The sequence below is a fragment of the Poecilia reticulata genome, linkage group LG14 (assembly GCF_000633615.1).
Source record: "Poecilia reticulata strain Guanapo linkage group LG14, Guppy_female_1.0+MT, whole genome shotgun sequence".
NCBI classification, from domain to species: domain Eukaryota; kingdom Metazoa; phylum Chordata; class Actinopteri; order Cyprinodontiformes; family Poeciliidae; genus Poecilia; species Poecilia reticulata.
The window spans coordinates 14533497-14556437 of NC_024344.1; the positions used below are offsets into that span (position 1 = coordinate 14533497).

Here is a 22941-nt window from a genome sequence, read left to right on the forward strand (position 1 = left end):
TAATGTTGAGTGACAATACATTAAATCAAATGGAGCAAATTTTGACACATTTTAATAAAATAAATACGATATATTTAAATATATTTTGCTTCCAATAAAATTTTCAATATATATACAGTTTCTAAACAATAATTCTCAGACTTTCTGATAGTCTCTACTAGTATTAAAGTACTTGTACTATGTTGTTTTAAGAAAGCCTCTTTTTCACAACCACCTACAAAGAGTAGAAGATAAGTTTGATTATTCAAAATTAGAGTTTTTATTTAAAAATGTCTCAGCGTACTTTATAGACTATTTATTTCATAATAAAGTCTGTGGCTGTTACCTTTTGTGACATTTTCGTCGCCTTTTATGGCGACGAAAATGTCGCCATAATAATGAAAACAATTTGCATGTTTGGGCGTGTCTGTAAAAAACAGACGTGCAAGTAAATGAAAGTGAAACTAAACGTTTACATAAGCGAGACCAGCTGTCAAGAGTGCTTTGGAAATGGTGACACATTTATTAAAAGTCTTTGCCATAAGTTCAAAAGTTTTGATAAAATTGATAAATATCAGCAAATCATAGTTCTGTAGAATCAGGGGAGGCTTAAATCATGTCCAGGACAGCAGAGGCTCTGGGGGAGGAACTGAAAAACCAGGAACAACACTCGGTAAGTTGTATTTAGAAACAAAGCTAACTCTGTCATCAGTACTCATGACAGAGTTAGCCGTCAGTTAGCATTAGTCTCAGATTCATGCTAAATCAGTGGTTAGCATTAGCCGACCGAAGCAAACTATTCCTGACAGAGAGCAGTGACAGTTTATCTGAGACTTTTATGTTTAGAAAAATAGTTGTGGGAGAATAAAGAAGAGATAATAAAATTTAGTGAATTGCATCACATAATCCAAAGTGAACTTGTTCTTCTTCTCTGACTTATTTTTTGTTGTGTGCCCTGTCCCTCACCTCCCACAAAAAAGTATTTGCCAAGGAAATGTCACAGTTTTAATCTACTTGATGAAATGTTTTCTTCCAGATATTTTAACTACAAAAAGGAGCTCCAATATTCAGCAAAAGGTGAGTTTTTTTTTCCTGGAAATGATATACTATGCTTCACTCCCCCTGATTTTGATAAATTACAACCTTATTCCAAAGTTTATTAAACAAAATTTCCCTAAATTATACTATAATGATAACAGTTAAATTGTCCTTTTCACTGCATAAAAAAATCTGATATTTATAAAAATCTTGGTGATAACACAGAATTGAACTCTGGTGTCCTGTTTTCATCACACCTGAATACAGTCTTTAGCATCACTTTGGAGAACTTGACTGCATATTGAAGTAATTCAACCATTTGATTCAGGTGTGTTTCTTTTGAATGGGAACAATATTCATGTTTTGGAGTGGACCATGGTACTCTTAATGTGAATCTGAAAAGGATTCTGTGCAGGGAGCTAAAGGTCAGGGTAATGAACGTTTTGAATGTTTTTCACCACAGATCTTTTTTTTTTTTTTTTTTTTATAAAAAGTTTTAAAAAATTTAAATAGATACTCCTTTTACTTTTTCAATTCTCTTTTGAGAGATTCCTGTTTCATCTCGTCTTGAACGACTTGGATAAAGAAAAGTAGTTTTGATTCTAAACCTGTCAGGGGTATGAATAATTTTGGACCTAACTGTAAGTGAAGCAGATAAATAATTTCTTGTGGTCTTTGTTTTATTTGTAGAAGGACCCCTGTCACAGGGAGGAGCAGTTCAGAGTGATGAATGATTTCGCCAAAGGACAGCGTCTGTCTTACCCAAAAGTCGACATCTTAAGGAATACAAATATAGTCATCTTAAAAGGTCCTGGCAACATAAGACCTACTAACCCACATGGACAAAACACAAACGATTTAGAGAGGAGAATAAATCTTCCTCAAGATGTAATAACCTTTATTAAATCCAGTAATGCTGTTCATAAGTACCAGACACTCTTCCAGCAGCGGTTCAGGAATCCTGTGTTCATAGCGGTCGAGTCAGACTTGGTCCTGTTTTGTAAGTGCCCCCATGACCTGGATGAGGCTCAGGCAGAATTGGTGGGGGATCTGAGTGTGGAGATTGAGAAGCTCCAAGGTGCTGCCGCTGTTCCTCCAGATATAGACAGAATCAAAGAAACTCTCATCAAAGCCAAGACGGACCTAAACCGTAATGAGCTCAGGGTGGACTTCAGCTTTGTCCCTGGGCAAGGTGCAACCACCGTGGCCAAAGTGCGCCTGGTGGGCTACACTGAATATGTGAAGAATCTCAGAGATGTCCTTCAGGATTACCTGTTGAATCAGGTTTCTACAAAAGAAGTGCTGAACCTGCAACATCCTGAAATGGTTGACTGCTTTGGCAAAATCCTAGAACTGATTAGCATTAAGCAAACACAAGTTTCTATGAAAGAATCCCTTCTTCCCAATCCGTGTGTAGTCATCTCTGGCCCCCGTTGCCATGTGCAGGAGGCCCATAAGGCTCTTAGGTCCGGACTAGCCAGTCTGACATTAGAAAAGTTGGTTTTAGATGGTCCGGGAGCTGTTCGTTACTTCCAGGCAGAAGGTAAAACCAGCAAAGAGCTGGTTGAGAGCTCCTGTAATGTTCTGATCCAGGAACGTCAAGGTAAGCACAATGAACAGGAGTACTATAAGTACTCCTGTACTCACAGTACTATGAGTCTTCTTCTAGTTACATCTGACTGTCTCCAACCATTTACATTTGATTTAATTTGCAGCATCAGCGCCAAGACAATTTATTCTTTCAACCTCAAGTCTCCGTCATACTACAACCACCAGTCAGCAGTCCTCTTTCCTGTTTGTGGGTCTTGAAAAAAAAAATGTTGATGATGCCCTAACAAAGATTAAGAATCTGTACCAAGACCACAGCGCCAAAAAAACCTTCACCAATCAGGATCTGGCAGATCTCATCGAGGAAGACATAAAGAAGTTGATGAACCTAGTAGAGACTCAGGGCCTGTATGTGCAGGAGGACCCCTTACGCCAGGGGGGCTTGACGGTGAGCGGGTTGAAAACTGGTGTCAACCAGGTGGAGCAGATGCTCCAAACACTCATTCCTCTTAGGAGAGAACTGAGAGCCAAAGAGGAGGAAAGTCTGTACCCTTGCGTAGCTTGGTGCATCCTGGGACAAAACGGTAGCTGGGAGAGGCTCCCAAAAACAACCAATTACAATCTGGAAAAATGTAACACCACGAAAGGCATAGTGGACGCACAGGGGGCTACCTGGAGTGTGAATCTACTGAAGATGGAGGCCAGAAGAGATTTAACTGGACAGACGGCCAAGCTGAAACGACTTGAGAATTTGGCAGGTAAGGGAAGCAAATGCTTTGATTTGAGTGTTGGCTTCATGAAGGTTTCAGTGGATTCCATTAGAATAAATTTCCAAACCTTGAAAGAGACAAAGAGAGCAATATTTGCCTTTTACCTTGCAGACTAACTCTGATATCCACATCAAACTGTTGCAGAAAAGTTTGGTGGAGACAAAGTCATACTGCTATGAATCATTTTGGGAATGCTAAAAAAAATGTTGCTTCAGATTAAGTCATGCCATATGTACCACTATATGTTCATCAACATGCCACCTGGTTTAGAACAATATAAACATTCCCCATATGTTGCAGCAGAGTGATAACTTTACATGGGCTTGTGCTAAGCTATGCAGACGCTCTGTTGGCACTGAGGAAGATTCTCCCAGTCTGGCATGTCAAATGCTTGGAGTGCCTGACATGTCAGAGCGGTTGAACCAGTTTGCTAAAAAAAAGCTGAATACATTGGAGCCATTGTAGGCTGTGCATGGAGCAGGGGTGTCCAAAGTCAGTCCTCGAGGGCCGGCATCCTGCATGTTTTAGTTCTCTCCCTAGTCTTAGTAACAATCTCAGCAAGTCAGTATTCTGGTTAGGCCTTCTGATGAGCCATCATTTGATGCAGGTGTGTAAAACCAGGGAGAGAACTAAAACATGCAGGATGCCAGCCCTCTAGGACCAACTTTGGACACCACTGGCATAGAGGAATGGCTGGCTATTATTAACCATGAAGATATAGAAAAAAAAGGACTGGAAAAAGAACATACTCTATCCTGACAGGACAGCAGACAGTACATTTTACATCATTCATCCCAAACCAGGGCATATTATGCCCTGGTTTATACACACAGTATGGAAAACCAGGGCATAACATGCTACAAATACGGGTAGGAAGCTGACAATGACGTTTTACAAAATTTGTTTAACGTCCTAACATTTGGATTTAAGTTAAATGCTTAATTAGATACTGCGATGGGCTGGCGACCTGTTCAGGTTATACCCCGCCTCTCGGTTGTTGACTACTAGAAATAGGCACCAGCTCCCCTAGCGACACCACTAGGGATAAACGTGTAAGATGATGGATGGGTGGATTCTTTATTATATAACCAGAGGCAGCAAGAAGAGAAAATGTGACAGTAGCTTATAAAATGTCATAAAGTGACACAAAGTTTCTTTTTCTGCCACACAGTGCTTTCAACATTAAGACTTCAAACAACTTCTACGCTAGTCACAAAGATCTTAGATTTAACCCTAAACTTGTTATTTACATGGTTGTTCTGCATTTTGGATCACTCTCTGGGTGGCTGTCATGTTGCAATATGTCCTTAGAAACAAACAAATAAAAAAACATAGCCTTATAATGAAAATAAATCCTAAAACATAGCTAACTGGGGTGGAGAACTACAGATATTATCTTTTATCTAGTGGCATTTCTATGAAGTCACATGTGAACAGTTTAGAGCGGCATTGCCAGTAAGTGATGAAGTGTTTCGCAAGGAAGTAATTTATTAACCAACTCTTGACTTCCTGTTAGAATCTCAAACAATAATTCTGTTAAACAAGGTTGGTTTGTCAAATACACGAACATGTATTAATAACCTGATAAAGATTTAAACCACATGTACACTTTACATATATATAATTTTTACTTAACTTACTCATAGACCGTTTTCATTGTAGATATTAGGACAGAACATGTACAAAGTTGAGTGCATCCCTCATTGTCGACCTTTGTTAGCCTTTCTTTTTCAACTAATAGTGGGAAATATTTTATCTGATCACTGCAGTTACACAGTTACAGGTATTGCTTTTGAAAAGGAAGATGCATTCTTAAAGTTTTATTGGCTTTGCTATTGTAAAAAAGTAAGCATTAAAACCATTTTTTTTTTCCTGAATCACAGATGTGATGTTCCAGTTAGAGGCCAAATGTTTATTCATTTCAGCAAATAGGCCAGCTGTCATTAATTGAACAGCTTTGTATTTATGAAGTTTCCAGAATATCTTTGTGTGTTTCTAACGTTTTCTAATGTCAACTGTGACACTTTGCTAGACTTTACATTTCCGCTGTACTGGGACAAAATGTCTAATAATGAAGAATTGGAAGAAGTGCTGCTAGATCCTTCGTCTGCAGAGTATCGAACCGTCCAGCAGGCATTCAACAAAACTGCCCACAACAAAACCATTGTAAAGGTAGGAGAGCTCTTTTGTTTAGTTAGCTCCTGTTTTATCTCAGTAGATGTGTGCCACATCATTAACTCGTAGACAAAGGTCTACTCATTTTATTCATTCATAACAATATAGAATATTTGTTCCAACTTAGTAGAATAAACAATATCTAATCTAAACAATATCTATCTAAGCAATGATTTTTGAAGTAACCGTGTGAAAAATCTTTCATTGACCCGTCATCTGTTTTTCCTTCCTGTCAGATCGGACGCTTGCAGAACGTTCATCTGCGGCGCACGTATGAAATGCAGAAGAAACACATCTCTGAAAAGAACAAAAATGAAGGTGGAGTAGTTGAAAGACTTCTGTACCACGGGACAAGCCAGGAAAACCTCAACTCCATCAAAACCAAAGGGTTCAACAGGAGCTTTTCTGGGAAAAATGGTAGTGTCTATTTGTTTTAACTGTAGTTCATTTGTAGTTTTTTGTGCAGATGGAAGTAATGTGTGTGGTTATGTAGAATGTTTGAAGAACTTGTGATAACTTTCTTGTGATAAAGTAAACATTTCTTCCATTGTCTTTCATAGCAACTGCCTATGGTCAAGGAACCTATTTTGCTGTAGATGCCAGCTACTCTGCCAGCCCCACGTACTCCAGACCTGATGCCGATGGTTTTCAGCTAATGTTCGTGGCCCGAGTCCTGACGGGCGTTTTCACTCTGGGCCGCAGCGACATGAGGATGCCTCCGCCTCGCAACAGCCAGCAACCCCATGACCGCTACGACAGCTTGGTGGATAATATGAACAACCCCATCATGTTTGTTGTGTTCCACGATAACCAAGCATACCCAGACTACCTCATCACCTTTTGTTAAGCACATGTTTAAAAAATTAAACTCTGTTCTCCCTTATCTCATAAACACTAATACCTGAAGAAAAAGTTCTGGACCCTAGGTAACTAGTTGGCACACTTGTTTGGAAGAAAAATTAGCAAATACGTGACGAAGTGAGGAAGGTGTCGACTGACCCCTTTGTTCCTGTAATGTTAAATCAGAGGACAACAGATTTGTTTACATGCACAATGCTTGCAGCATGTTTGAAAATGTAACATATTCAGAACATCTGGGTGCTGGAGATCTGTAATATCACCATGGAGTTCTCCAAGTCAATACAATAAAGTTAAAATGTAATTTAGAAATAAACCTTTAGCTGGCTCGGTTGAATTTGGTGTGGAAAACACAAGAACTTGGGAAAAACCAGGAGAAGCGTCAATTTGATCTGCTTTGCAAATGAGCCACAACAACGACACTCTTTCCTTTATTAACACAAGCTTATTGAAAGTCAGGTTATGCAATCATTTGTTGAAAAAGTTTTTTTGAAATATTTTCATTCTAGTCTTTCAGGGTCTGGTTTAATAGTTCACACGTAACCTGTTTGTTTCGAATAGGATAAGATAAAAATAGAAGGTATGGTTTCCTTCCAGGGCGGGACTTGACTGTAATTTGACGCCTCTGTATCCCAGGTGCTCTCAATTCTTCATCCCACCCATGTGAAGTTTGCCCTCTTCCGGAAATCCTAGCATCAGCAGACTTTACCCAAGAGAAACACTATATGCCTGAAACAAAGATCTTTGCTCACCACCGTACATCATAATTACATATCTGGTATGTGTGAGGCAGCTTGAGTATTAGTTTTGTATGTGAATATACTTCTACACGATGAATGTGGGGATATTACAGAATTGTGCAATAATAAGTTATTTCACAGCCACATGAAATGTTGGACACTGTATTTTAATAAACATCATGGAGCCATGATCAGAGGGATTTATTGTCATTTATTTACCTTTTGTTTTGTCAGTGTACAAGAAAGCACATCAGAAAGTACGTTCAAGTTTTCCATTTACTGGATTATGACCGAGTGTGTCAAAGTATCAAGAGGAGGTGACTGATAAGAGAAATCAAAACTAGTTCTTCAGTGAACACTGTCCAATCTTCTCTTAGTTAACAGTCAAAAATGGCTGAATTTCCATATCCACTCTATTTTGAGGCCAGATATTTAACAGACAGAGAGAAGGAAAAGGTCAGGAGACACTTTCAGAAAAGAAGAAAATCCGGGGGAGGCGACTGTGGGGGGATTGAAAAGGTGGGAGACAACGTCTATAAAGTCTGCTTCAAGGAACAAGAAGGTACGCACTGACATCTGGCTTAAATAAGAGCATGCATGCAAATTTAAAACACACATTATTAATATTGTTTTTCCATCTTATAGTCCAGGAAAATGTTTTAAAGAAGAAAACTCATACTATTAGTTTTCCTGGGGGAGATCTACAGTTGATCGTAACTCTGAGCAATGCACCACAGACCCAGGATCAGCCATCAACAAGCCAATCACAAGTGAGATCTAGTTTATTGCAAATATATATATATATATTTTTATATAACCAGAATAAAACCTCAACAGGGCCTAGTGTTGTTAACTAAACATACCAGCGCATATTTGTCTTGATTTTTCTTTTGGTTTCATTTTCAACTGCTCAGACCAGTTCTCCTTAAAAAAAAAGATATCTTACATAACCAGGGTAAAACCTCATCAGGGCCTAGTATTGCTGATACAATTTGTAAACCTGAAGTGCATATTTGTCTGGATTTTTCTCAGTTCCATGTTCAACTAGTCAGATCACATTGTCTTATGTTTCTACCTTTGGTGGATTTGAGTCATAAAACTGGAAAGTAAATATTCAAGAACTATACTGCTTAGTAGTAACTTGTATAATCTTCATCTTTTAAGAAGAATATTTCACAAAGACAATGCAAAGTACTTTGCAAAACATATTTGTACATTTGATATTGTCACATTACAAAAATTAACTTTAATATACATTTGTGAGATTTTATGTAATTTATTCATTCAAAGTTATATTAAGTGTCATTAAAACTATATATGATTTTTCAGATTCTTGCAAAGTAAATCTCTGACAAGTGTGACACATGCGTATTCAGCCTCCTTGGTTCAGTCATTTGTAGAACCATTTTTTGCTGCCACAGCAGGATGTTTTTGGGTCCATGTTGCTGAAATGTTTTCTCAACTTTTTGCAAAATGGCTGACGATCAGCTAGACTTGATAGGCAGCATTGTGAAGAGCAATTTTGAAGTGTTCTCGCAGATTCTGCCATGAATTTAAATATGGAAATTAACTGGACTTTCTAAGACATATATGCGTTGATCTGAACCAGGTCCAATCCAATTGAGCTGTTAGATGCATTCATGCTTCAACACACTTGAATAAACACACTGTGTTTTTTCATGTCAGGCAAAAAAGTTCAGTTTTAATGTCATGTGATCAGAGCGCCATCTTCCTCATTTTTGATGTATTTTCCACATGATTTGTGGAAAACCTGGAAATAGGCTACTTTTCCATATAGACTTGTAGAGTACACAAATGATAATAGTTCTGTCAACAGATTATTTTACCTGAGCTGTGAATGTCTGCAGCTCCTCCAGAGGTACCATGGGTCCCTGCTCTCCTTGCTCTGTCTTTCTCTTTAGGTGGACAGTCATGTTCTCTGATGTTTTCTAACAGTCCTCTGAAGTCTTCACAGAATAACTGGAGTAACACTGAAATAATATTACAGACTTGTGGAATGTATTTACTAAACAGGTGGTCTCTTATGGGAACTAGTGGCACTGAATTTTATATAGAGGTATCAGTCAGGAAACTGAATAAAAAATACACATCATACTTTTCTTAAAAAAAAAAAAATTGGTGAAAATAGTGAAAGTATATATATCCACTAGAGGTGTGACCGATTATGATTGGTCACCGATCATAATCGGGCCGATTTTCGTGAAAAAGTGCATGATCGGTTATGGGCGATCATTGGCTCTTGTTGCCGATACCGATCACCTGCCTCTCATTTCGCAGCCTGCCTGTGCAGCTGGTCTCCTCTTTCCTTCACACTGCGCAAACGCGCAGCAACAAATCCTAGGCGATGTGGAACTATAACGCACTGAGTGAATGGGGAAATTTGCGTATTGCGGCGGAAAATTGAAGCACGTCAAAATGCATCAACACAACGAATCTAATACGACATAAAAACAATACCATACTTGACGGAGTTTGGCTACATCGAGGCTCACTGCAGTAAAAGACATATGGAGGATCAGATAGCAGGTAAAGCAGCGCACAGCTACAAACACCCGGATTAGCATGACGGTCAGAAAGCCAAACAAATAACCCGCAAAATTACTTAAGTCTTCGAGCTGCGATGTGGTTCTGCTCTCGCTGTTGAACCGCTGCTATGCGCTACAGGTAGTAATATTTCACAGACGGAGCGCCGCTTCTGCTCCACCTGGTAGTGACTCTCACACCGAACCTCTGTTTAAAGCTGCAGCATCTAACCTAAAAAAATACATTTTACATACGTATTAAAACTTTCGCTGTCCTAACATGAGACAGATAATCTCTAAAAAAAATAATCGATCTCCTCCCTGTTCTGCATAATTACTCCGCTCAGTCAGAAACAGCCAATCAGAACTAGCAGTAATCAGCTAGCCGCCATGCTATCAGGAAGTTTTCATTCAGTAACTGGATTGTTTATTGTAATGGGAACCTGTATTTGCCTTTGAATGTTAAGTTTTATACTTGAATGTGTTTGGCAATGTTGAGAGCTTTTATTTTGGCTCTTTGCATTATTTAGCCTCTTCAGAGCCTTCATATGTTATCAGTCTGTTAAAGATAGTATTACCGATAGCAGTACAATTTGCACAATGCCTGTTTTGTTTAGTTTTCTTCTTGGAAAAAAAAGTTTTTGTCTAAATTAAGGTGAATTCATGGTTCCTTTTTCCACATAATGTAACCGGTAGTGTTTATAATAAAAAAAGAAAAAAAGTTATGTGATCGGTATTGGCGATCAGCCCTCATGGGTGATCGGTATCGGCAGGAAAAACCTGATCGGCACATCTCTAATATTCACCATTTTGTTTTTGGTCTTTCACATAGAATTCCAATATATATGTAATGGGTGGTATCAATGAGTTTCTAGAAGTCATTCGACCAGGTTTCAATGAAATCTTTTATTCTAGAGGAGAGGAGTAAGAACAAATCAACCTCCTCTTCAACTCAGTCACCCTGCACTCCAGCCCACAGCAGCGCAGAACAACGCTGTCTGTCTAACATTTTTTTTCTCAGATTCAACAAAAGTCAACAACCAAAAAGAAATTTCCTCACAAAAATCATAAACTAAAAACCAAGAGGAGAAAAACGCCACCTGGTGGTCACAACAACACAATACAGTGGGACGGAGTTAAATAAACAGAGATAAAAAGTATAACTTAAAATAAAAACATATACCTGGGGGGGAGGAGTAAGAACAAATCAACCTCCTCTTCAACTCACTCTCCCTGCACTCCTGCCTAAATATCAAAATAAAAACAATGTTCAACCGAACTGTGCTGGATTAGCACCGGTTGTTCAAACAAAAACAAAGTTATGATAAAAACTGGTTATAAAAACCAGCAATGATGGCCAAAACTGCAAAATAACACACTAACAAACAACAATAAACAATATATGATAAAAACATAAACATAAACAACAACATCCGTACAGAAAACAAACATATATCGCAGCAGCGAACTTTACTCTGAACTTTCCATTGCGCTGCAGCGCGGAACAACGCTGTAAGAGAAAGGGCTGGACCGACCTACGGAAGCCCAGGAGACACAAACGAGGCAGGGTGCAGAAAGGCGACCCCCGCAGGCAAAAACAAATAAAATCACTAAATAAGATAAAATTCACAAATTTTCAAAATGAAATGAATTAGAAATAATAATAATAATAATAATAATAATAATAATAATAATAATAATAATAATAATAATAATAATAATAATAATAATAAAAACACATTTGTAACTCTGTTACATATACAAAAAAAAATGAAGTAAAATGTGGGAAGGTTTCCCAAGTTGCTATTTTTTTTGCACTGAATTTTGTGTTCAATTTTCATTTACGTAACAAATTCATTAATTTTGCTGTTTTGCACTTTCAGACAACTACTAAACTCAGCACAAAAGGTCTTGAGAAGATTTTCAGGACAGACATCTTTCTCTTGTTCTACATGAGAGACAACCCTAAAGCTTACAAAACACTGCAGAAGCAGTTCTCTGCTATAGGCTGTTCAATACAGCTAGATTTTGATGAAGAGGAGGCAGTGGTGAGGGGGAACATAGAAAAGGGGCCCGGAGGAGCTTTTGGTGGCGCAGCAGAAAACTGGGAGCTACAAGTGGGCCGGACCTTCATCAATATCATTGAGGCCTACACTTGCTACCATGTCCTTGAGCCCAAACAAGTCAAAAAGGTTCTACAGGATCCCTTCTTTGTGTCTGATGATGTGAGAGTGTACTCAGAGAGTGGCTATGCTGTGGTTGTAGGGGAGACAGATGTAGTGAAGGACAAGATTGCGGTTCTGGAGAAAAGCATAMCAATTCGCAAAGAGCAGCCGGTTGTGGAGAAGCGGTACAAGATGATTGAGGAGGAGTTCAACCGAGAGATGAGTGCAAGTTGTCCAGAGGTTAAAATCAGCAGGGCCTMTAACATCATYATCTTAGAAGGTCCTGAAGATAAGGTGCAGYYTGGTGCAGCCAAACTTAAYGAACTGATGAARAAGATACAAGAAAAGAGGGTTAATCTTTCAAATGRTTTATTARMCTTCATGGCRACTAGCAKYGYCATCTMCAWGTACCAAACACGGTTTGAGCAAAGTCTCAGAAGCCCAGTGTCCCTGGAGGTCGGGTCGGAACTGGTTYTGTCCAGTTTGTCTTYGGATGCTCTKAGGGAAGCAGAGACGACGGTGCTGAGAGATCTGAATGAGTCCAGTGTGACTCTTCAGGGTGCTGCAGCTGTGGCTCCAGATCTAGACAGACTCAAGGAAATCCTCGACAAAGCCAAGAGCAAGGAAAACCTTGGCGAGCAAAGAGTGAACTTTAGCTTCCTTCCTGGATCCAGTGGCACTTCATCATCCAGAGTGAAGCTGGTGGGCTACACTGAACATGTGAACAAGCTTAAAGAGCTTATTTATTCTTTCCAGGCAAATCAGGTTTCAATTCAAGAGGTTATCAGTCTGCAGTATCCTGAACTTGTTGACTGCTTTGATAAAATCTTAGGAATACTTGGCATGAAGCAGACCAATGTGACACTCAAAGCCTCCCCTTTTCCAAATCCTTGTGTTGTTTTGTCTGGTCCTCGTTTGCGGGTTCAGGAGACCAAACAAGCCCTTGAGTCAGCTCTGACCAGCATGACGATGGACAAACTGGTTCTGGATGGTCCTGGGGCGCTGCAGTACTTCCAAGGAGCTGGTAAAGAGAGCAAGGAGCTGGTTGAAACTTCCTGTCAGGTGATTATTAGGGAACAAGTTGCTAGCTCACCAATTGTGGCAAACAAACAGCTAAGCCTCAGCAGCATCACACCAAGACCATCAACTCCAAGGCCTCCAGTCACAATCAACCTAGAAATCAAGATTGGCAGCTTAGAGAAAGAGCAGGTTTGACCATTTGACTTTATTTTCTTCCTCACATTTGACAGGATGGCATTGGCAGTAATGTCCGACATCCTGACATTACTGGCCCGATATCGTCAGATTGTCAGTTTTCCATTAATGCTATTTCTAAACGTTTCCACAGGTGAACGTTTTGGTCGTCCCCACACACGGCAGGCAGCTGTCTTCAACAAATATTGGCAAATCATTGCTTGTGAAAGGCGGAGATGTGGTCAAATCAAAGTTCAACTTATTGGCTGTAAATTCTTCCCTGATTCCTGGTGATGTTCTTGAGGTCGGTGCCAGCGCCTCTCTGGGTTGCTCCAAGATATTCTGCATGGAGTGCCTGGCTTGGGACGGAGTTGGAGGAAGAGGAGTCCAGGTGAGGAATCAGAACCCCAAAAATCAAGAACTATTTATGGAGAGAATAATCCACGGTTTCAAGTGGCTGAAATTAGCATCCTTGATAAGGTGACTAGCCTCAAAAAAGACAGATTGAGTCGCTCTGTGGGACAGGATTAGCTTGGACTCATTGATTGATTGTGGAGTTTTTGGTATCTAATCAGGATAACTACTATTTGCCATTCTTCAGAAGGTTTCAAGTCTGATAGCAGAGGGACACCCCTAGTAAAGGAAGGTCCATGTATGCCGTCTGGCCTATGGATTGATGGATTCTTATTAACAAAGGGAAATATTTTATTCTTGTCTTTCAGGCTCTTTCTAGGGGGCTAAGAAGATGTTTGGACCTCTGTGCAGAGAAGGGCTTCAGTTCAGTGGCCATTCCTGTTATCGGGCCTGGACTTCTCCTAAAATACCCCTTGAGTGAAGCCGTTCAAGTTCTGAAGGAAAGCATTCGCCAATTCGCATTGTCTGACCGATGTGGGAATCTCACCACCATCCACATCGTCATTAAACCGGGCTATCCAGAATCCGAGGAGGTAACTCTTAAAGGCAAAGTATGGAGTTTAAATAAATGTTACAAAACATTTATTATTGATTTTAATTATTTCCAGAGCTACCATGAAGTATACAAACATCTCAGCTCAATCATGAACCAGAGAGGCAGAGGTAAACCAGACTTTATTGGCAGTTCATAATTTTGTAGCATATAAACATTTTATTGGCATCAAACTTCAAGAYGGTTTCTTTCTCTCAGCGCTCTTCGGATCCCTCACCAGTGACCTYGATGACATCAACATCACTGTAGGAGGCGGGGTCAAACTGCAATTGGTGTTCGGCGACATCACTAACGAGACTACAGACGTTGTGGTGAACACCACCGACTTTGTCAACTTCTACAATGGTAGGTGATCAACTGCAGGAGGAGAGNTCGGCGACATCACTAACGAGACTACAGACGTTGTGGTGAACACCACCGACTTTGTCAACTTCTACAATGGTAGGTGATCAACTGCAGGAGGAGAGCATTTGAAGGTCAAAGTCCAAGGAAGGAACTGTAGCTGTAAAGCTGTTTGTTGATACACACTGAAGCATATTACTGAGCAGAAAAGAGGATGAATGAATACATATGCACTTAAAATTATGGCAGCAGCAGCAGATAGTTGACATAAGAACAGGTTATATGATTGGGCTTCACAGTATTTACCCATTAAACACGTTTGAGAGGATTTTCTGCATTTTGATTGGTTTTCAGGAAGTAGGTGGTATCAGGCAAACTGAACCTTAAAATGGGACTAAATGTGTGGAGACGTAATGTTTTAAGCTCCATTACTGAATTTGACCATCATGAGATCTCGAAAATCAGCTTGTGGCTTATCAGACTGTAATAAAATGTTCAGTTTATGATCTTTGTGTGGCGACACTATGGAAACTCAGATTTTGTGGATTTTTAGTTTTAATAAATTGCTCAACAACGCCACTCTGGGAATTTGACCCAGAGAATATTACCTTTTGTTTAAGGCACACAGGTTCAGTTATGCATGGATTGAAACATCTGAGACAGTTTAAAGTTTACAAAAACCATTTATTACATTTCTATAATGTTCTTTTTTTAATAACAATTTCTCTTTAAGAATGAAACACAAAGGAAAACAAAGGAAATCAAAGAAAGTGCTGTCGCTGAGGTTACTGGCAGTAGGGGATACTATGGGGACGGCATCCAAACACAGCAAACCGAAAAAAACCAAAACCCTTTAACACACCAGACGCAGTGAGACAACCCAAATTCAAGAATCACAGCACGCAGAAGAACGCCCACGCCCACTTTAAGACCCGGAACTTCTCACCTGACAACTATTTGTGTAGAATTATGTATATTTCTATACCACTACATTCGATTAAACTAAAATAACTAATGCAATTTGTTGGCGTAATTACCATACAGCATGAAAAAGCTATTTAAGTTTCTCAGATGTCTAAACACATATGAAACGTTCCCCGGGAGACAAATTGGCTTATAGTCAGAGCAAAATTTTCCGCAAAAGAACAAAAGATGATATCATTATGTACCTAAATGAGTAACACAACACATGAAACAAAAAAATATAACCAACACTGTTTAAAACATAATCAAAAGATTTTAGCTTACTTTCTAATCTCAGTAAATACCAGTAGTTTATTTAAAAAAATGTTACACAATGGTTAACAAATCGGATTATGTTATCTGCATGAATATTTATTGGACTTTGTGTTGTTTTATTGTTATTGATAATAGAATAACTGAATAAAAAGCTGGAGGTGATTTAAATTTTTTCTTTTTGATTAGGTAACATTAGGAAGCTTACAGAGAGGTTAAAAGAGCATTACTCTTAAAAATGTATTTTAAATGGCATGTACTTTTATGGCGCTTCATCAAGTCCATAGGACCTTAAATCACTTCGAACCACAGTCGGTCATTCCCATTCACACACACATTCAACAGCCACAACTGTCCAGGGGCACACTGAGAGAGGCAAGGCTGGAATACACCACTGGGCCTCTAAGCAGCAGGCAAGGTGGAAGAAGTGTCTTGCCCAAGGACACAACAACAGAGGCTGACAGAGCAGGGCTTCAACCGGCAAACCAACGGTTGCAGGAGGAACGTCGTCATTTAGACAATTCTTTATTAAAAATGTAAATCTGCAAAAACATCTCATCTTTATCAAAAGATTACCTTTTGTGAAACAAGTCTTGGCTCTGCTTTCACATCAGCAAAGAAAACATATTAATGTACATTATTATTTATTACAGAGGGAGTCTGCAAAGACATTTTAACCGTAGCTGGATCAGTGGTGGAAGCTCAGCTGAAATCGGGTAAGAGAGGAGAATTGGCCAAGTGTTTTAAAGCAACACACAGTTCAGATAGTTTGTTCTTGTGGTGATCTTCTGTGCTTTGTGTGTACAGCGAATGTGAGCCGAGGAGAAGTTTTTGTGACATCGCCTGGACTGTTTCCCTGTAAAGCCATCTTACATGTATGTGGAGAGAAAGATGCAAGCCTTGTTGAAACTCTTGTGCCCAGCATCATTGACTACTGTGAAAACCAGGGATTTAGCTCTGCAGCGATTCCTGCCATCTGTGCAGGTAAGTATATTGTGTTTCTTTAGAGAACAYATAAKAAATGTTGCASTGTGTGGCTGAACTCTGTGTGGACAATCTGTTTCTGCAGGAGCCGGTGGGCTGGACCCTGCAGTCGTTGCAGGTGCAATCCTGAGAGGAATCCAAACTGCCGCATCAGCTGGTCCTTTTTACAGCCTCACCTCCATCCGGCTGGTCCTGATTAAAATCAACGTCTTCTTAGCTTTTAAAGAAGAAGCAACACAGATGTTCCCCACTTCTGGAAGAAAATGTAACAGAACATTTTCACAAATTACTTCCTGCTAGTGTGTCTCTTATGATGGTTTAAATATTATGTTTGGACTTTTCACAAATGTCTTTGACTTGTCTTCCAGCACCACCATTTCAGGTGCCTCAGGTACAACAGCAGGCACCTTTATCTCTGGTTGCCGACCTCAGCATATATGATACCGTTCCTGTGAGTGAGCCATCGACATTCCTGTTCCTGGGTCTWACCAGAAAGGAAGTTAATGATGCCATGGAAAAAMTGAARAAYCWKTATAAGMKYCAGTGYRCYGAWCACACCTTCCCCAAAGAGCAGCTAGACAGTCTCAACGCAGACGACATGATAGATCTGCAGCAGCTGGTGAGGATGGAGGGTCTGTACATGAAGAAGGACCCGTCTGGAAACCTGATGGTGAACGGCATGAAAGACGGGGTCAACAGGGCAATTGTGAAGTTCAATTCAAACCTGCACGGTAACCTCAAGAGRGARGTSARRGRGARGGAGGAGGACGATTTGTWCRCACGTGTGATGTGGTGCATCCTGGGGAAAAATGGAAACTGGGACAGACTCCCCAAAACAGCCAATTATAACCTGGAAAGGAAGGATGTTGCAGGAGGAATTACGGATGCATATGGAGTCTTGTGGAAAGTGGATCTACAAAACTTAACGGTCTCATCTAAAGGGTACAAAACAAACCTCAAACGACTTGAGAATTTGAAAGGTGAGAAAAACAGATTTTAAAAGTATCTATGAAGCATGTCAGAAGCTACTTTTACTCAACATTTTGCAAAATGCCTGTTTTTCCTGTGTTCACAAGTGACAACTAGCTAATTTGCTGTTATTACCTTCTTCATTTTTGTTTAAGCCCTTAGTCTCTTTCTTTACACTCAAATATCAAACTACTGTATTCTGGTATCAATAGAGAAGATTTGCTGTTATTTATTGCTCTCATTCAGTGTTAAAGCTGTGGATAATTCTTAGTTGTAAACTTTGAAACAATCCTACTGGATATTCATATGTTATAAAATGGGTTCACTAAGTAGAAAAAAATATATATTTATTTTCTGGTCTAATATATTTTCCAGACTTCACGTTCCCTTTGCACTGGGACAGCATGGATCACGGCGAGGTGATGAAGAGGGTACAACTGAAGTCTTCTTCACCAGAATACAAGAGAGTGAAGCAGGGATTCAAACTAACTGCTAAMCAAACTGTAATGAAGGTCGGTGGCTTCCATTAAGAATTTACAACTTACAATTTTTAAAAATTGACTTTTGTTGCTGCTTACCTCAGAAGTGATTTAGAGTTTTACAAGTATTTGTAGGATGTTTTGATAGCTGCTGTTAATTTTTTTCTCCTGGTTTTAACATTTGTCCAGATACCTAGAAAAATGTTTCACTTAGTCATTTTCTGTACGTGTTCAGTCCTACTCATTGCTGAGACCTAGAATACAACCCTTCACATGATTCCCCACTCCTTAAATTTGCTTAAAACCATGCCCCTGTGATTACAAGTGTGATTAGTAGGGATGCTCTGATCAGGTTTTTTGCTGCTGATTCCGATACCGGTCACCAATGAGGCCGAACTTTGCCAATCACCTGGATTGACTCTTAATCTTTTGCGTTGGGTATAAATGATACTATGTGATCTGACAAAATTTAAAAATGACCTGGCAATAAATTCACCTAATTTAGGCATGAAACATGCAAAATACTTGCAGGCACAATGCAGCAGCTATTCAGTCAAAAGAACAAGTGAAAAACCTGAAATCAGTACAATAATATACAGTAAGGCTCTCATGAGTCAAATAATCTGCCTATATCAAATAATATAAAGTAAAAAAAGGAAACATTCATTCAAAGTCAAATGCAGGCTGCATCAAAATAAACAATCCTTCCTGATAGCATGGCTAGCTGATTAATGCTGGTTCTGATTGGCTGTTTCTGACTGAGCGGAGTAATTATGCAGAAGAGGGAGGAGATCGATTATTTTTTCAGAGATTATCTGTCTTGTGTTAGGACAGCAAAAGTTTTAATACATATCTAAAATCTTTTCTTTTTTTAAGTTACGCGCTGCAGCTTTAAGCAGAGGTTCGGTGTGAGAGTCACTACCAGGTGGAGCAGAAGCGGCGCTCCGTCTGTGAAATATTACTACCAGTAGCGCGCAGCGGCGGTTCAACAACGAGAACAGAACCAGCATCTTACACCGCTAGCTCGAAGACTTGAATTATTTTTCAGGTTATTTGTTTAGCTTTCTCACCCTGATGCTAATCCGGGTGAGTGTCGGTACTTGTGCGCTGCTTTACTGGCTGCTCCGGATGTCCTTTTCCCCTGCATTGAGCCTCGATGTAGCCAAACTCCGTCAAGTGCTGCTTGTTTTTTAAATGTCACATTAGATTTGTTGTGTTGACGCATTTTGACGTTTTTCACCCCGGAGGTAATTTTCTATGGAGTGAATCCACCGCAACACTCAAATTTCTCCATTCACTCAAGAGAGTTATAGTTCCTTACCACATCGCTTAGGGTTAGTTGCTGCGCGCTTGCGCAGTGTGAAGGAAAGAGGAGACCTGCTGCACGCGCAGGCTGTGAGTGAGATACAGGTGATCGGCAACAAGACGCCGTGATACACTTTTTCAAGGAAATCGGCCGATTATGATCGGTGGCCAATCGATCGGCACACCTCTAGTAATGAGTAACATTTAAGAAAAGATTAGCGTTTTATTTTGTGTTGCTAAGAAGAAACTTTGGAAATAGAGTTTGCATTCTTAAAAAAATTAAGATTTCAGTCCTTATCAGTTTATGACCTGTTGATATTCATCTTTTCGAAAACAAAGGTCAGAAATTTCAAACATTTTAATATGTTTGACTTATTAACTTCCATTAGCTTTTTTGTCAAGATATCTATCACTTTGTTTTAACTTGTTTTTGAAATATTGTTTAGAGGTGCCACCTGCGGCCAACAGTTGAAGAAATGGTGCTTTAGCAGTTTTTCTCTGTTTCTCCTGTTAGATTGAGCGAGTGCAGAGCATTCATCTACGACGTGCTTATGAGGCGCAGAAGAAAAAAATATTTGAAAAGAACAAACAGGAGGGAGGAGCAAATGAAAAGTTTCTATACCATGGGACAACGGAGGACAACTGTGACTCCATCATGAAAACTGGCTTCAACAGGCGCTTCTGTGGGCAAAACGGTAAAACTATCTTATATAGTCTAAACCATGCATTATATCTTACAGCTTTTATAAATTAAAATGGTGATGTCTATCTTAAAAGTAGCAAAACATTTAGTAAATTACAGGGAAAACATGTTCAGCCAGTATCTTTTTGCTATAGCTTTTATTTATTTATTTATTTTTTTGTGTCCGTCTCATAGCAACAATATACGGAGAGGGAACCTACTTTGCTGTAGATGCCAGCTACTCCACCCATCCCACCTACTCCAGACCTGCTGCTGACGGCTCTCAGCTGATGTTTGTGGTTAGAGTCCTGACGGGCGTCTACACTGTGGGCCAAAGCGGCATGAAGGTTCCTCCGCCTCTCGACGAAAAGGAGCCTCATATACGTTATGACAGCGTGGTGGATAACATTTACAGACCCAACATGTTCGTTGTTTTTCACGATGACCAAGCTTATCCGGACTACCTCATCACCTTCAAGCAATGACCTCTGAAGGTCATAATTTTCTGGGTAACAATGAAGGTTAAAAACATAAGAAATGCAGACTTTTATTGGATTTTACGAAAACCTTGAATACTTTAACAAGAGTTTAATTAAATCTTTTAAGTCTGTCTTGATTATTATTTTATCAAACTTTCTGAAAGTCTTGTAATGATTTTCCTTGATTTCTTTGACTCTTAAAATTAGAGACCAAACCAGTTTACGCACATATCAACAAATAAAACTGTTAATAATACCTTTTGAAACTTATCAACATCTCCCTGCCAGACACGATTTGTTGAAACTTTTTTTTGGCTGAATTTGTAAAAAATTACAAATATAACAATCTCAAAAGCATTTTTAATAAATCTTGAATGACACCAACAAGGTCATTTCCAAGATCGGTAAAATCCTACCATACAATCGATGATCAATAAAAGGTCCTGTGTCTGGTCTTTGCTACATATTACAGCATTTCTTTAACACATGACTTTCAGATACTGCAAATCTATTTTCAATCATTTTAATGCCTGAGAAAAAAAACAGCTATTAAACAAACTAAATGTTTCAAAACTGAAAAAAACGACAACAAACTCAGACTCAACAGAAGCAACATGAAATAAGTAAGAGTGATTTAAAGGTTTGCAGTTGTAAATATAAATAAACAAACACAAAGTAAAAGCAATTAAGATATACAATAATTCTGTTTACATGAATGAATCTAAAAAGCACCACCGATTTGTAACCACATGGTTAATTTTTGCTTTAACTTGTTCTGTTGAGTGACAGAGCAGAGGACTTTCTCAACAAATCAAGTTTTTCTGATGCACTTTAAGGCTCTACAGTAAAATATTTATAAAAACAGAATTTTTTTTTCTGGGATGTCGTTGTGAAGATGTTGTATGTGAACTTTTAAATCCCATAAAAAGTTGTTGTGCCATGGATCAACTTGATCTTTTTCTCCTGCGTATTTCAGTTGACAGTCTTGATTTCTTAATTTAGCCCAAAAAATAATTTTTTCTCTGAATAAAAGTTCTCATAACAGAACATGTGTTTTTTTTTTACTTTTTAGGCTGTTGTGTTGCTCTGTTTATGTGAGAGCTATCTGCAACTACATTAGACTGTATTTTACGAGACAAAAACAGACCATTTTCATTTCAAATTCTGATTGTGAAATTGTAGAATTGTTTGCTATAAAAAATATTAGAAAATCATGAAAAAGGTAGCAGTTTCTTGTCATTTTAGAAAGAGAAACTCATGTTATATGCAGTCTTTTGACAGCTGAAGATTTACTTATCCTGCTGAGAGCTGCAGCAGCATTTTTAACTGAGATTAAAAACCTTCTTTTAGGCAGTTAGCTTTGGAAGAAAAATTGGGTTGGAAGAAAAATGAGCAAATATATGACAATGTGAGGAAGGTATTCAGTCTACCTAGCAACATTATGACTTTCTGTTAAAACAATAATAGAGGAGAATTACACCCGGGATGCCACAGGGATCTTTTTCAGAGACGGTGAAGAGCTAGCGCTGTTGTCTAGACTCAAGGGGTGTATGAGTTGCAAAACTGGAACGATTAAGCTGAATCAGCAGCTGAATCAGCAGCTGAATCCTGGCGATTAACATGCTGTGATTTGTTGTGACTGCGGTAATTATGGAAGATGAGATGGTTTAGAGGAGACATTTATTTTTTTTTATATTTTGAAACTTAGAAGAAACTTAGAATGTGCCTAAAAATAAACCCTTAGCCAGCTCGGTTGAATTTGGGGTGGGAAACATGTGAGAACGTGGTTTGCATTGTCAGAGTCCTGGCAGCAGCAGACTGTAAAAACCTCAACATGTAGGAAGTTTTTGCTCAGATGTTTAAACTGCATTGCAATAATTCAGACATGACAAAAGCATCAATCATTTTTCGACTATAATTACGAAGGTACAACATTGGGCAAAACTCAATTTGACCTTCTCTGCAATTGATCCACAACAGCTACACTTTTCCTTTGATCTAAAGACATTAACATAACAGAAGTAATGGGCTAACCCATCTGCTAAACTTGTCAGGTCATGCAATCATTCATCGACAAAAGAAAATGCCAGAAATATTTTTTGTCTATTCTTTCAGGGTCTTGTTTGATAGTTCACACAACCTGCTTGTTTCAAATATGATAAGATAAAAATCAAAGAAGTGGTTTTCCTTCCAGGATAGGACTTTACTGTAATATGACACCGCTTTATCCCAAGTGCTTTCAATTCTTGACTCTTCCCATTTCAAGTTTGCTCTCGGAATCCTGGCAGCAGCAGACTTTACCCAAGAGAAACACTCTTTGCTTGAAACAAAGGTCTCTGCTTGCCACCACACGTTATAATTACATATCTGGTATGTGTGAGGCAGCTTGAGTGTTAGTTGTGTATGTGAATATACTTCTACACGATGAATTATGCAATCATAAGTTATTTCACAGCCACATGAAAATGTTGGACACTGTTTGTATTTT

The 22941-nt window shown here is 39.0% G+C and overlaps 2 protein-coding genes across 2 annotated transcripts; both read left to right on the forward strand.

Annotated features, from left to right (window-relative positions):
* Positions 1-975: 975 nt before the first annotated feature.
* On the forward strand, positions 976-7299 carry LOC103475947 (poly [ADP-ribose] polymerase 14-like). Its single transcript, XM_008427942.2, has 6 exons — positions 976-1056; positions 1708-2620; positions 2733-3323; positions 5368-5507; positions 5747-5927; positions 6071-7299. The coding sequence occupies exons 1-6, from the start codon at positions 997-999 to the stop codon at positions 6355-6357; spliced, it is 2172 nt and encodes a 723-aa protein (XP_008426164.2). The 5' UTR covers positions 976-996; the 3' UTR covers positions 6358-7299.
* A 4304-nt stretch (positions 7300-11603) lies between these two features.
* LOC103476164 (poly [ADP-ribose] polymerase 14-like) lies at positions 11604-20459 on the forward strand. The gene is made up of 11 exons (XM_017308517.1): positions 11604-13025; positions 13165-13401; positions 13733-13957; positions 14033-14087; positions 14176-14261; positions 14358-14418; positions 16209-16271; positions 16363-16539; positions 16625-16804; positions 16908-17519; positions 20170-20459. Exons 1-11 carry the CDS (start codon positions 11604-11606, stop codon positions 20457-20459), a joined length of 3408 nt encoding a protein of 1135 aa, XP_017164006.1.
* The last annotated feature ends 2482 nt before the right edge of the window (positions 20460-22941 follow it).

What these genes read in the sequence shown, in the direction of transcription:
- LOC103475947 (XM_008427942.2), top strand. Translation starts at nt 997, where the DNA reads ATGAAATGTTTTCTTCCAGATATTTTAACTACAAAAAGGAGCTCCAAT. An exon ending in ACGACTTGAGAATTTGGCAG is followed by an intron (nt 3,324 to 5,367) that starts GTAAGGGAAGCA and finishes ACACTTTGCTAG; the next exon opens with ACTTTACATTTCCGCTGTAC. An exon ending in GAGCTTTTCTGGGAAAAATG is followed by an intron (nt 5,928 to 6,070) that starts GTAGTGTCTATT and finishes TGTCTTTCATAG; the next exon opens with CAACTGCCTATGGTCAAGGA.